The following is a 13,248-nucleotide window of genomic DNA, read 5'->3' as shown; positions in this document are numbered from 1 at the left end:
TTCTCAGCCTTCAAGCTAATATTTTAAATCTTTGTACTTCTTTCCCCTTCTGATTATGGGAATCTGTACTTGCCTTCACGAGCTTAATGAAGTATGTGGAGCACTACTATTGAAAAAGAAAATTGGTTAGAATCCTGCTGCTGTTTAATATGACTGCAAACGACTTGGATTACTCGCGAACTACTCTAACATAGCTTGAGTCTAAATTCGAATCAACTTGATTATTATCAAATTTGAATCAAATTTAAGTAACTCAAATAATTTTTTGAATCAAATTCGAGCAACAAAATACTTAATTTGAAAACTTACGAACCTACTTGAATATATATATATATATATATATATATATATATATATATATATATATATAATAATAATAATAATATTATTATTATTATTTATAATATATATACTATTAGTTAGCTAAAACTCAATTTGGAGTTCGAATATAGCTTGGTTGATATTTAAGTCGAGTCGAATCGATTTTGAATTTTATCTATTTTTCATCGAATCGAACTCGAACTTCTAACTACTTGATTTGGTTCAACTCGATTGCACCTCTATTACATAGTATAGCTGCAGTTTTCTTTCCGACCTTTTTGTCTTCCATATTATATCTCGTGAAGATTTAAACTAAAATATATGTGGTATATTGAAAAGTTTACGTGGGTTATAAAATTGTTCAAATAACAAAATTAGGTGAACGAGCAAAATGAGTGAAGCAAACTTATCCGCCGGTTTTAAGAAACTATCCTGCTTGAGAGTTGGGACTTCTCCCATGCAGTGGTCCTCTTAAGATGTCTTCCTACTCATGTATCTGTGCATTTAACTGTCAAATTGCTCGATAGAGACGATTATTTCCGGACAACAAATGTTGCTTTCCATAACAAGTCATGTACACCTGCGTTTTTTTTAGATCATAAGTGCTGATTGCTTGGATGAAAAATGCCTTTGTCTTCCAATCAAAGTAATACAGTGCTAGATACGAAGTATGTAGTTGGGCCTGGATGATTGTTCCGATGTCCCATATTTTTAATGCCAAGGTGCGTGCGTGTATACTGAATTGGTTAGTGTAGGCACCTGCTTCTAATATTCGAGAGTAGGCCATCTGGCTAGATGTGACATTTCAAAGAATAAAACTGGTGATCGGTTTAATTCAAATCCTATATGAATCCAGAGGATGCAACAAGAAACTCCCAAAAAGCAATAATAATAATAAAATTAACGGATGGAAAGCAGCGTTCACATGGACTGGTGTGCGATCCCCATGGTTCATGGACCCCGGGGAGCACTGGGCGACCTTTACCGGTACTTTGTCCCAAGTCGGTCTCATTCCCCTGGAGACAGAGACGCTGCTGGACGGTTGCCTGCCCAATGACCGGTGCCTACCCTTATCATGGTCATGGAGGTCGGCTCGTAAAGTTGGATGCTTGCTGATCCAAGTAGGCAAGTATCCAACCAAGCTGTCGCAAAGCTGTCACCTCAAGTCAGCTCCTATAGATTTGAAACAATCAGACTAACTCCGCAATCTTGTTTCAACTAATTTAAATTTGATCCTATCGTTAAACAAGTCGATTTCGAATTGCTTCTAATATTTACTCGGAATAAAATATGCTCCAGTATTCACAAATATTGAACCGGATGCGTTTCATAATTTGACGATTATTTTTGATCAATTGTCAACCTAATGGCAACCCAGAATTTGATGGACTCCCAACGTTTGCTTCTTTTTTTTTTTTTGGGTGGGAATCAAATTACTATCAATTTCTCCACCTTTTTCATCTGAAATCGAAATCAGCACCAGAAGCTTAACAGCTTAACCTAACTTGTGAATTAAGCGGAAGATTATCTGAGGACATGAAACATGGGTTTGTGACGGAAACTTGGAAACTATCATTTGGAAACAAACCCAATTCCAGTCTGAATTGCCCCACAAAAAGGTGGTTACTGTCGGTGGCCATGCTAGACTGCACATCAGCGACCGTAAAAACGCAACAAGAAAATCTCAGGAAGCAAAAAAAAAATAAAAAACCCTACAAGAAGAGTCCGACGGAGAAGGAAGAAATATCCAAGAAAAAGCTCGAAGGGACAGCGTCACTGTAGTATACGAAGACGCCGGTACCGAGGTGATAAAGAGAACCACCATGGCACCATCCCGTGCATGACTCCTCCGTCGCCCCTTCCCCCAGGTCCTTCCCGTCTCCGTCAATGGACAAGTCCTCAAGCCCTTTAATTGCCATTATGATATATTTATTACTGCACTGCAGTGACTGCACGTGACCCTTTCCCTCTCTCTTTCTCTCCCCCTCCCCCATCCCCCGATCCGTGTTTCCCAACCTGCCACCACGCTCGTCCCCCAGTTGGATCCGCTCACCTCCCTCTCTCTCTCCCCGGACGGAATCAATGCCGCCGCCTCCTCCATTCCCGCTTCCACTCCTCGTCCTTTCCGCTCTACTCTCCGCGGCGGGTTCGCACCACGCCTGCTCGCCCCCTCCCCACGATGGCCGCACGCCCCACCCGTCCTGCCCCCCGTTCCGTTCACCGCCCTCCTCCTTCCCCTTCTCTTCCTCCCCCGGGTGCGGTCACCCCTCCTTCCAGATCAACTGCTCCTCCCCCCATTCCCTCATCTCTATTCATTCCTCCCCTTTCCTCATCCTCGACCACCACCCCAACACCCTCCTGCTCTCCCCCTCCGTCCCCCATTCCTCCTCCTCTGCTTGTCCTTCTCTCCCCACCGCCCCCGTTAATCTCTCCGGCTCCCCTTTCCGCCTCTCAGCGGACAGCTGCTCCCGCCTCTTCTCCCTCCGCCCCTGCCCCCTCGCCGCCTCGGCGACCTCCTCCTGCCGCCTCTCGAGGTGGCAGCGCCTCCTCCTCTCCAAACCCCACCTCCTTCTCAACTCCTGCTTCCACGCCAGCCTCCCCCGAGCCGCCGCCGCCGCCCCCTGCCAGCACGACGTCTACGCCTCCATCGCCGCTTTCCTGCGCTCCGGCTTCCTGGTCGAGTGGGACTCCACCTCCGACCCCTACTTCTCCAACTGCTCTTCGTGCCGGCGCGCCACCGACGGGATCTGCGGCTTCAACGATTCGTCTTCCTCTAAGGATTTCCTCTGCTTTCCTTCAGCCGATCATCTTGGCCGCCAGCCCAACGGCGGCCCCACCCACCGTCTCCTCATTCTAATCACCACCCTTTTCGCCGTCGCCTGCCTTCTTGTTGTGGTGCTCTCTCTCTGGGCCGCCGCCTCCCTCCGCCGCCGCCGGGACGACCCCTGCGGTGCAGCGGGTGACCCGATGACCGCCTTTCTCCGCCGGCACCACCTCCACCCGCCGGTGTACGCCTACGACCAGCTCCACGTCGCCACTGGCGGCTTCGACCCCCGGCGCAAGATCGGGGACGGCGGGTTCGGGGCGGTGTACCTCGCCCAGCTTGGCGACGGCCGGATCGCCGCCGTGAAGCGGCTCCACCGCCACCACCCGTCGGCGAGCACCAAGTCCTTCTGCAACGAGATCCTGATCCTCTCCTCGCTCCGTCACCCCAACCTCGTCCGCCTCCACGGCTACTGCTGCGACCCCCGCGGCCTCCTCCTAGTGTACGACTACGTCCCCAACGGCACCCTCGCTGACCACCTCCACGGCTCCCGGAGCTCCTACAGCCGGGCCGCTCTCACCTGGGCCATCCGCGTCGACATCGCCCTCCAGACCGCCGCTGCCCTGGAATACCTCCACTTCTCTCTGAAGCCTCCGGTGGTCCACCGGGACATCACGTCGGCCAACATATTCGTGGAGAGAGATATGAGGGTGAAAGTCGGCGACTTTGGTCTCTCGAGGCTGCTCTCGCTGCCGGAGGATTCGTCGTCGGGCTCATCGGAGTACGTCTGCTGCACGGGGCCACAGGGCACGCCGGGGTATTTGGACCCGGATTACCACCGGTCTTTCCGGCTGACGGAGAAGAGCGACGTGTATAGCTTCGGCGTGGTGCTGCTGGAGCTGGTGACGGGGATGAAGGCGGTGGACTTGGGGAGGGACCGGAGGGAGGTGGCGCTGGCCGACCTGGCGGTGGCCAAGATCCAGGTCGGGGCGCTGCACCAGGTGGTGGACCCGGTGCTGCTGCGTCAGGGAAAGGAGGCCATGGCGACTGTGGAGGCGGTCGCCGAGCTCGCATTCAGGTGCGTGGCCGGGGATAAGGATGACCGGCCGGACGCGAGGGAGCTGGTGGAGGAGTTGAAGAGAATTCGCAGTCGATTACACGATGCTCGCATGTAATTGGAGGAGAGGGAAAAAAAAAAAAAAGAACTACCAAGGAGATGCGAGTTCTGATGAATTCTTGTTGGTTGCGTTGGTTCCTACTACTTTCGAGTCCCATTAGCTGGGTAACTACTAAACCGTCTACGCTGTTACTATAGTTTCATGCTCGGATCACCAACCACGGGAAATGAGAAACGAAGCAAAATCTAAGAGATCTTCTCAAGCTTTGGAGATATGTACGAGCCAGTAAAGGAATGAAATTGTGTTCTGCTAAATTCACCTTCTCAGGCTTTGGTTGAAGAGGATTGGAGATTTGAGCTAATAAAGGAATTCTATATTGCCCAAGAAGGAGGGCCTGGTTGGTGATTGGTGAAACACATTATACGTGGTAGAGAAAATCTTTCAAGTCATTGTTTGCATCAAGAGAATGTTATCATATCAGAGTCCTGCATATGGTTAGTCGTGATAGAACTCATCTTATCTCTACGTAATTATGTAATTCCTTATCTTAATTTCCTCTGTTACTTCCTTCATGGATGATGGATCCTTGTTTTATTGGAACTTCTATTTTGTCCATGTTCAGATGGTTGGTGTGGAAGAACACAGGGGTCAGTGACCCAGAGAATTTTGTTTACTCATATGGAATCTTAATGTTCTGCACTATCATCATTTTTTTTTTTTCATATTTGTGTGCTTTCAAGCGTATTTTTGTTGGTTCGCCTGGCATCTACTTATCTTTGTATCGGGATGCAGAGGATGCCACAAAGCAATTAACGTGACAATATTCCATGTTCCATTGGTTGTTGATGCTTATGAGAGGACTACTTACTATTCCAAGTTGATCTTTTCATGCCAACCGTGCTTCAACTTTAGATCAGTCTTATTGTTTATTCTGGTAGCCCTCTCCCGTTATGGAAAAAGGCAAAGACGTTTGGTGCAATTGTTGAGTCTGTACTTGTCTTTAAATAAAGTTGCACTCTGTTGTTGCTGCTCCAAAGCGCTTTGACGAGTAGTGTTCAACACCCTCATGCTTCTCTTTTGACTCGTCGTGAAGATGTCCCTCCACTGCCATTATTATTTCATAAAGCTTAACAAATTTAGAACTTTTGGTAGGCCAAAACATGGAATTTTCGTGTATTCGCCGGCCTTTGGGTCCTCCTAGCTTTCAGCTTAGGAAGCTCACTCAATTGATGTGGCTCTCTAATGTAGCCTCCCATAGTTATTTTGTTCTGGTCGCATATGGTTCAAGCATCAAAGAAAAATGGGGGTGAGTGGCCAAAGCATCTATTAAATATACTGCCAAAGAATCTGCTTAGTATTATAGAGCAATGCACTTGATTTTTGTTTTTGTTTTTTACTTTTTGGGAAATATGATGGTGATATGGTGGTAACGTGTCACTATCAAGATTTGAACTTTATGCCACTCCCGAGTATCAGCCCTCACGAAAGAGGAAAGAGGCGCCAAAGAACTACGCTAATGGTTGCTGACGAAAGAGGCGCCAAACAATTAAGCTAAAAGTTATTGATAATGGTTGCTGATGCTCAGTATTTGTGGCCTTTAAACCAAGCTATTGCAAATCTGTCTGTGGAGGTTCCACATAGAGAGCTATCATGCCAAGTATCACTGGCACAAGCCATGCCTCATGTCTCCTTTCATAGAGAGAGTGTTGAGATAATCTATATATATATATATATATATATGAAGGCAGAAATTGAGAGAAAATAAATTAGCTATTTAGATTGTCAATGTAAACAGCATATTATTATCTGCAATGTGCAATATGTCTAGATTCTCCCACGTAACAATTCTTAAAGCATTGAACGAAAGCATAATATTATTAAAGGATGGAATTAAAGCCTACTTATGTGACTTAACTATTGTTTTTAAAGTCTGATATTACTCTCTTATAGTAAAAGCCCATTTATATATATAGTTGAAATTATGGATGGACGTTGGGAAGGATGGATATTATTTTACTATTTATAAATATATTTTTTAAAAATGATCCATTATGTGATCTAAAATCTATGTGCAACGCGCAGGCTCAAAACCAGTATTCAAAGTAAAATAAAAACACTGTTCAAACTTTTTCATCTGTCCCAAAAGTCGAGAATCTGAATTTTAGTATGTAGATACGAACAAAAATCATATGGGACAAATACTATAAAATATCATATGGGGTGGGCTTCATAATGTGCTATGTATCTCTTAATACTAATTTTAAAAAATAAGTCTAAAAACTAAAGATTTTTTCTACTGATAGAGGTTTTAGTCACGTGATTAAAATATTTTCTTTCTCCCCTACTTTCAACAAATAATGATATATATTATATGACCATATGATATACACTAAATATATAACCATGCAATACATATTGTAAGTTTTTTTAATAGATACCCAACAACGATCTAATATACACCAATAGCTAAATTGATATATAGTTTACCAAACTTAGTATTCACTAATATACAGTATATGATTAGTTGACACATACCTAGTAAAATATTTATTTAATATCTCAATATACATTTCTAGATAAAATGATATATTGTTTTCAAAATATAGTATCTATCAGCATATAGCACATGAGCAAATGATACATACTAGAGAACTTATTGATACATACTGTAAGTTTTTTAATATACATCCAGTAATGACCTAATATACATCTCGAGCTCCTTTCTTCTTTTCCAAATCTCTCTTCTTTTCTAAGATCTTTATATCTAAAAATTCATAGAAACTATATATTATTTGACTTAGAGGTGTGTATTGGAACATCGGATGAATATTTTGCTAGGTGTTTATCAACTGATCATATATTGTATATCAATAAATACTAAGTTCAGCAATCTATGTATCAATTTATCTGTAAGTATGCATTGGATCGTTGCTAGGTGTATATCAACAAAACTTACAGTATATATTAATAAGCCATCTAGTGTATATCATTTGCTCATGCACCATTTACCGATGAATACTATGTTTTGAAAACTGTGTATCACTTTATCTAGAGATATATATTGAAATATTAAATGAATATTTTACTAGATGTGCATTAACTAATCATATACTCTGTACTAGTAAAATTAAGTTCGATAAACTATATATCAATTTAGCTGTAGATGTATTTTAGATCATTTCTGGATGTGTATCAAAAAAGCTTACAATATATATCATGCAGCTATATATTTAGTGTGTATTATATGGTTATATAGTATATATCACTATATACTGAAAATGAGGGAGAAAAAAAATACCTTAATTACGGACTAATAACTCTATTAATAAAAAAAAAATTTAATTTTTAGACTTATTTTTTAAGATTAATATTAAGAGAAATATAGCATACTATGAAGACCGCCTCATATGATATTTTATAGTGCCCGCTTCATATGATTTTTGTTCCATAGATACCTACCACTCACCAAATGCACTTAGAACCTGTCAACTCACTAAAAATGGTTTTCACTATGGATGCCTTGTCTCTTTCATCAGTGTGTTTCCATAGATTTCTACCATATAGCCTCCTGTTATGTACTTAGAGATGCTAATAGAAGTTACTGCCTAGTCTTAACTGTTGTATGCTAACCTAGAAGTTTGCCGGGATGCATCAACCTATCGGGTTTAGCTCTAAATGCCAAATGAAATATGAAAATGTAATATCTGAATCATATCTCAGCCATCATTTTGTCCAATGTCACTACTCTTCATTCCATCATAAAGCACTAGCTAAGATAGTATTACTTATGGATGGCAATTTTAGCCAATCCATCGAGTGTCCGATCCGAATGGAGTAGATTTTGTCTGACTAAATTAGAACCCAAAATGAATATAGATTCTAGAAAAAAAAAAATCCTAAGTAAATTTGAGTTGGATACTAGTAATGGTATGTTCTATCCTGAATCCAATCCGATATAACTTTAATCTATATCTCCGTTTCAAAATTATAATTATTTTATAATATTTATATGTGCCTGACTCGATCTGATTCCTCTTATCTATCCAATCTCATCTAACTCACGCCTCTACTTAATCCAACCTGAGGCAAGTATAGATATGAGATTTTTAAGTAGAGGATAGATATGGGTATTGACCAATCCATCCCATATCTGACTTGTTGCCATCCCTAGTATTTCTTCCACCTCTTTATTAGAAGAAATTATATTTTGCATAGTATACACCATATGGCCATGCATGCTATCTATCATAGCATCTCATTTTTGTGGATCTCAATCATCAAGCATTTATCTTGGTCCATCTCTATAGAAATGAACATTTATGATTGGTGGTGTGCAGCCATGTGATGCACATGGTATACAATCTAATTTCTCCTTGATGCGAGAGGAGGGGTTTGCCTTAAGCATTTTTGGTCCCTTATTGCTATCCTGATATAAAAGTCTTGGTTCCATGATCTTGACTCAGTTCTCCTTGGGAGTTTAGGTCCCATGCGTCGGTGGGGCAGGGGTGTGGGTTAATTAGGATGGTTGATATTAAAAAAAATAGAAAAGAAAAACACCTTGGTTAAAATATGATTGCCCGCTTGTACCCCAAAAAAAAAAAAAATCAAAAGATAATTGAATCCTAACCCAATTTGTCCATCATTCAACACCTTTGTCCCATACTTTATTAATAAACTAGTTTTGAGCCCGCACGTTACACACGAATTTTAGATTATATAGTGGATTATTTTAAAAAAATTATATATAAATAGTAAAATAATATCTATCTAAATTTTTGATATCCATTCATATTTTCAACTACATATATGAGTGAACTTTTATTGCAAGAGGATAATATTATTAGGCTTTAAGAATATCATTTAAGTTACATAAGTAGACTTTAATAACATCATATTTTAATTCAAGACTTGAAAAATTAAGAATTATTAGGTAAGAAAGTCTAGACATGATTGATTTTGATTCAAATGGCATTCATAAGTGATAATATATTACTTAAGTAGATAACCTAAATGGCTAATGCATCTTCTCTCAGTTTTTGCTTTTATATATATATATATATATTAGATACCCTCGAGAGAGATTCTATTCACCTTTTCACTCGATTTATATAAACTTAATGGACCTGCCAAAAGGGGAAAATCGCCATCAAAAGCAAGGACTGAGAACAATTTATTGGGCTAAAACTCCTAATCATTGAATGATAGTGTTCCAAAGAGACCAAAGAGTATCCCGAAGAATTGGGGTACCACCATCAGCCCACTGTTGTGATTTGCAGAACAATATCATAGATATCAAATATATTTCTTCACATTATATGCCTAATAAGTGCATATAGAAAATTTTGGCAAAATCTTATCTACCTTAAATAACTTTAGTATAAGTCGAGATCCTCTCCACTTCACAATTGACTGGAGGACTTTAATCCTCCATCATAGACCATCTATGTATTAAGTGATGACTAATGATGGATGGGGCAGCAGAAAAATTGGAACATGTTTATGCTACGCCCCACTCCGTCACTATTCATGGACAACCTATGATGAGCCAAACTACTCTAATTCAACCATGAACTAAAGGGGATTTGAACTCATATTAAAAGACTGTGTTGGATGGATATATGCTCCTGTCAATAGCATCCTGTAGTGATACACTAGCATATCTTGTCTTTCTCAGTAACAAATTTGGAAACTTGTGAAACATTACGACTATAAATAGTGGTTTTGGAGTTGTTAGATGGAACATATGAATGATAGTCCCATATGGGATTTGTCCAAGAGTAATATTCCATAGCAGAGAGGAGCATCCCTAAATTCTAATGGTATGTTTCCAGCTGTTTCGAAGTGTTTCTTTGTCCTATTCTCTTTGTTCGATCTCCTCCTTAATAGTTCCAATATTCTTCGATTCTCTGTAATATTTGTTAAATTATGTATGTGTATCCTTAGTCGTATTGTATATGAGAAAGTTTGAAAAACTATCAAGATAATTTTTGTTTGTCAAAATACTTGTAAAGTGCTGTTCATTAGAAGTACAACAGTGATGTTAGCTAATGTGCTGAAGGGGCAATCATCTATAATACTTCTCAATATGTTTTGCATTAATTGCCTTTACTTCATAATTTATATTGATAAGGAACTCATTTAATATGTTTAAGAAAACAAAAGCTTAAAAATATTTTTGTTCGTGCATTATTCTTCATCGAATCAATATAAAATGAAGAACCAACAAATCCCAAGTCTAGTGGCGGAATCGTTTTTAAAAAATGCCAAACAAGTGCTTAATTGTACAAGAAACTTTTGTACCATGACATCATGCCAAAGAAAATATAAGTCCTAGTTATTGGTAATCCGTCAGTCCAAGATATACTATTTGAGACCTACATGAAGATTATTCAAATGACAGAAATAACATCCTTTCTTATAACATGCCAATAACCGCTAGCTTAATTTATTTGCACCTCTTTTAATATCATATTTGGAGTGTTTCAATGGAAAGCGGCAAGACCATGGATTTGAAATGCCGCTTGGCGCTTGCTAGCTCCGGTGGCAAGTAATGCTCCAAGTGATTGCATTATTGAGGCCTAGAGTCTGATCCCGGCCAACCTGCCTCCCCCAAGAAGAAGCCTAGTGTCTTTAAGCTCTCTGGGCACCTGTGATGGGGAGGAAAGACAATCCTTTGAAGAAGAACCTGATGCAATTTTCATTCTAATGGACCATGGGAGTAGAAGAAATCTTCTGGAATATGTTGATGATTCCCCAGAGTTCCATGAGCCATGAATTCATAGACTAGAAACCTCTGATCATCTCCAATGTAATGTTCGATCGAAGATATTAGTGTGCAGGAGGATGTGGTGGCTATGAAATGGACCGCGTGCAGGAAGTGGGGATCGCTGCTCTTTTACAAGCATAAGTTGCGAAGCTACAACTGAGGTTGATCATGGATCCGATATCAGTGTTGTGATGTACTGCATCAAAAAAGATTTTAGTGTTTTGATATAATTGTTCATAGTTAACAATCCAGTGTATTTCAAATGCTTTTCTCTGTTCATAAAGCATTATAAAATTGACTTTCTGAATTATTTGAGAAATGCTATTCCGAAGTGCAGTTGTTAGAGGTTGCTTTCAATGCACACTGCCATTTCAGCATGTTTGGAATCGATGTGGGAAAATAATTTTCTTTTATATTTATAGACATATCTCTCTTTATGTATTTCACTGCGCCGTAAGATATGGAAATAGCAGCATATAGAATAAGAATTGACAAGTCTTGCATCCTTGCATCATGATAGAAAGAGAGGCTAATTTGGGCTCGTCACTACTAGTATTTTCCCTGGTGAAGAGACAAGGATTTATGTTCAGTCATAGCTCGGGTCAAGAGGGTGATCATATCATTCCTTCAGAAAAATAAAAAGAAAAAAGGATGACTAATCAAAGTCTTGTAATTAGCCAGTCTTATTGAAATTGACATACCTCAATATAATTATGTAATTTTACTTACCTCAGTATAATAATGCAATTACTTCTTCCCTGGTACTCCCTACATGCATCCGCCCTTCACTAGTTTCATGTTCCTTATTTATAGATGGTTAGTGTGGAAGAATATAGGGCCACTAATCCAAAGAATTTTGTTTCCTGCAATGGAATCGCCTTGTTGGACATCCCTAATTTGTTCCAAGTCATCGGGTACTATCGGTTACATAGCCCCTACCATTTTAGTGATTTTACTTTGCTTTTGCCTTGTTGGTTTTGTCAGGCAATGTTAAGTATGCCTAGAGTTTACTAGCTCTAAAAAGATAAAAAGGGATCTTTTCCCAGAGCAGAATGAGTGAAGCAAGTGGAGCTGAATAATTTGATTATTGTAGGAGACTAATTTGAGTCTAAATCGACTTACTATAATTATTTCTATAAAAAGTTGTTAAGCATACCTTCAACTATGCTTCATTTTGTGAGAATCTGTGCAGCATGTGTTTAGTCCTGCACAAAATTTTTAAATCAGAAAGCAGCTGACATTGAGATGATCAACTTGCTTTATCTCGGCCCATACGAGGAATCAGAAAATTTTGAGTGAGTCAGATTTTTTGACATGGACCTCGACTTTTGAATGGATATAGATATCTCGATTAATATGATAAATTTGATATTAAGAACCATATTTAATTGTGGATTTCAGGATTTATTATGAAATGTCCCCTTGAGAAAGCAAAAGGTTGCGGAAGATTTTAGAATACGTACGGATACCATTGAAGTAGATTGGAAATCACCGGATCAATATTTCTGCAAAAATATATTTCAATCAAAATTGATTCTGTCAAAGATTTTTCATAGATCAAATCAAAAATCCAACGTAACAGAAAGGAACGAGAGGAAATCACAAAAAGACATAAATATGATGGACGCACATACGTGGATCTTCATTGGAATTAATTTTGATCGGAATTTATTTTTGTAGAAATACTGATCCGGTGATCTCTAATCTACTCCAATCATATTCGTATGCGATCAAAAAAATTTTGTAATAAAAAATATCAACTGATATGAAATATCGTATCAGTCAATAGCTTGGATATTATCAATTTATATCAGTCGAGACTTTTAGATATATCTTATCAGGAGGTGCCTGCTACCGATACATGCTTGTGTCTCGTGCTATACGGTTGACGCACATGCCAAGGGGAGGAGGGCAGAGAGGCCGGCGGGCGTTCCCCCTCATCAATTAATCATAGTCAAACCATCCCTAAAAAAAGATTAATAGTCAAACCAAGAGATAAAAAATTCCCCTGAGGAATCTGGACACTTTTTCCCATCAAAAAAATAATCTGGACACTTTCTGTGGTACCCTTCTAGATGCCTAATATAATTGCTTTTGTTATATACCCAATAATTACATATATAAAATTTTCATAAAATCTTATCTCTTGTATATGAATCCCAAGAGAGTTGGGATCGTCTCCAATTTAAGGTTGAACTTGATAAATATACTTCTCGATCATAGACCATTCATATATCAGATGATGGTCTCTAAGGCTAAAAATGGGCTCAGGCCGGCCC

At 39.7% G+C, this 13,248-nt stretch overlaps 1 protein-coding gene across 1 annotated transcript; it reads left to right on the top strand.

The window, feature by feature from the left end:
* Positions 1-2,005: 2,005 nt before the first annotated feature.
* Positions 2,006-5,018, top strand: LOC105055368 (LEAF RUST 10 DISEASE-RESISTANCE LOCUS RECEPTOR-LIKE PROTEIN KINASE-like 1.5). The gene has a single exon (XM_010937140.4). The coding sequence runs from the start codon at positions 2,404-2,406 to the stop codon at positions 4,258-4,260; it is 1,857 nt and encodes a 618-aa protein (XP_010935442.1). The 5' UTR covers positions 2,006-2,403; the 3' UTR covers positions 4,261-5,018.
* Positions 5,019-13,248: the final 8,230 nt, after the last annotated feature.

Source organism: Elaeis guineensis, chromosome 2 (genome assembly GCF_000442705.2).
Source record: "Elaeis guineensis isolate ETL-2024a chromosome 2, EG11, whole genome shotgun sequence".
Lineage (NCBI taxonomy): Eukaryota > Viridiplantae > Streptophyta > Magnoliopsida > Arecales > Arecaceae > Elaeis > Elaeis guineensis.
Note: the sequence above shows the minus strand (reverse complement) of the source record. Positions and strands in the feature narration are given on the sequence as shown.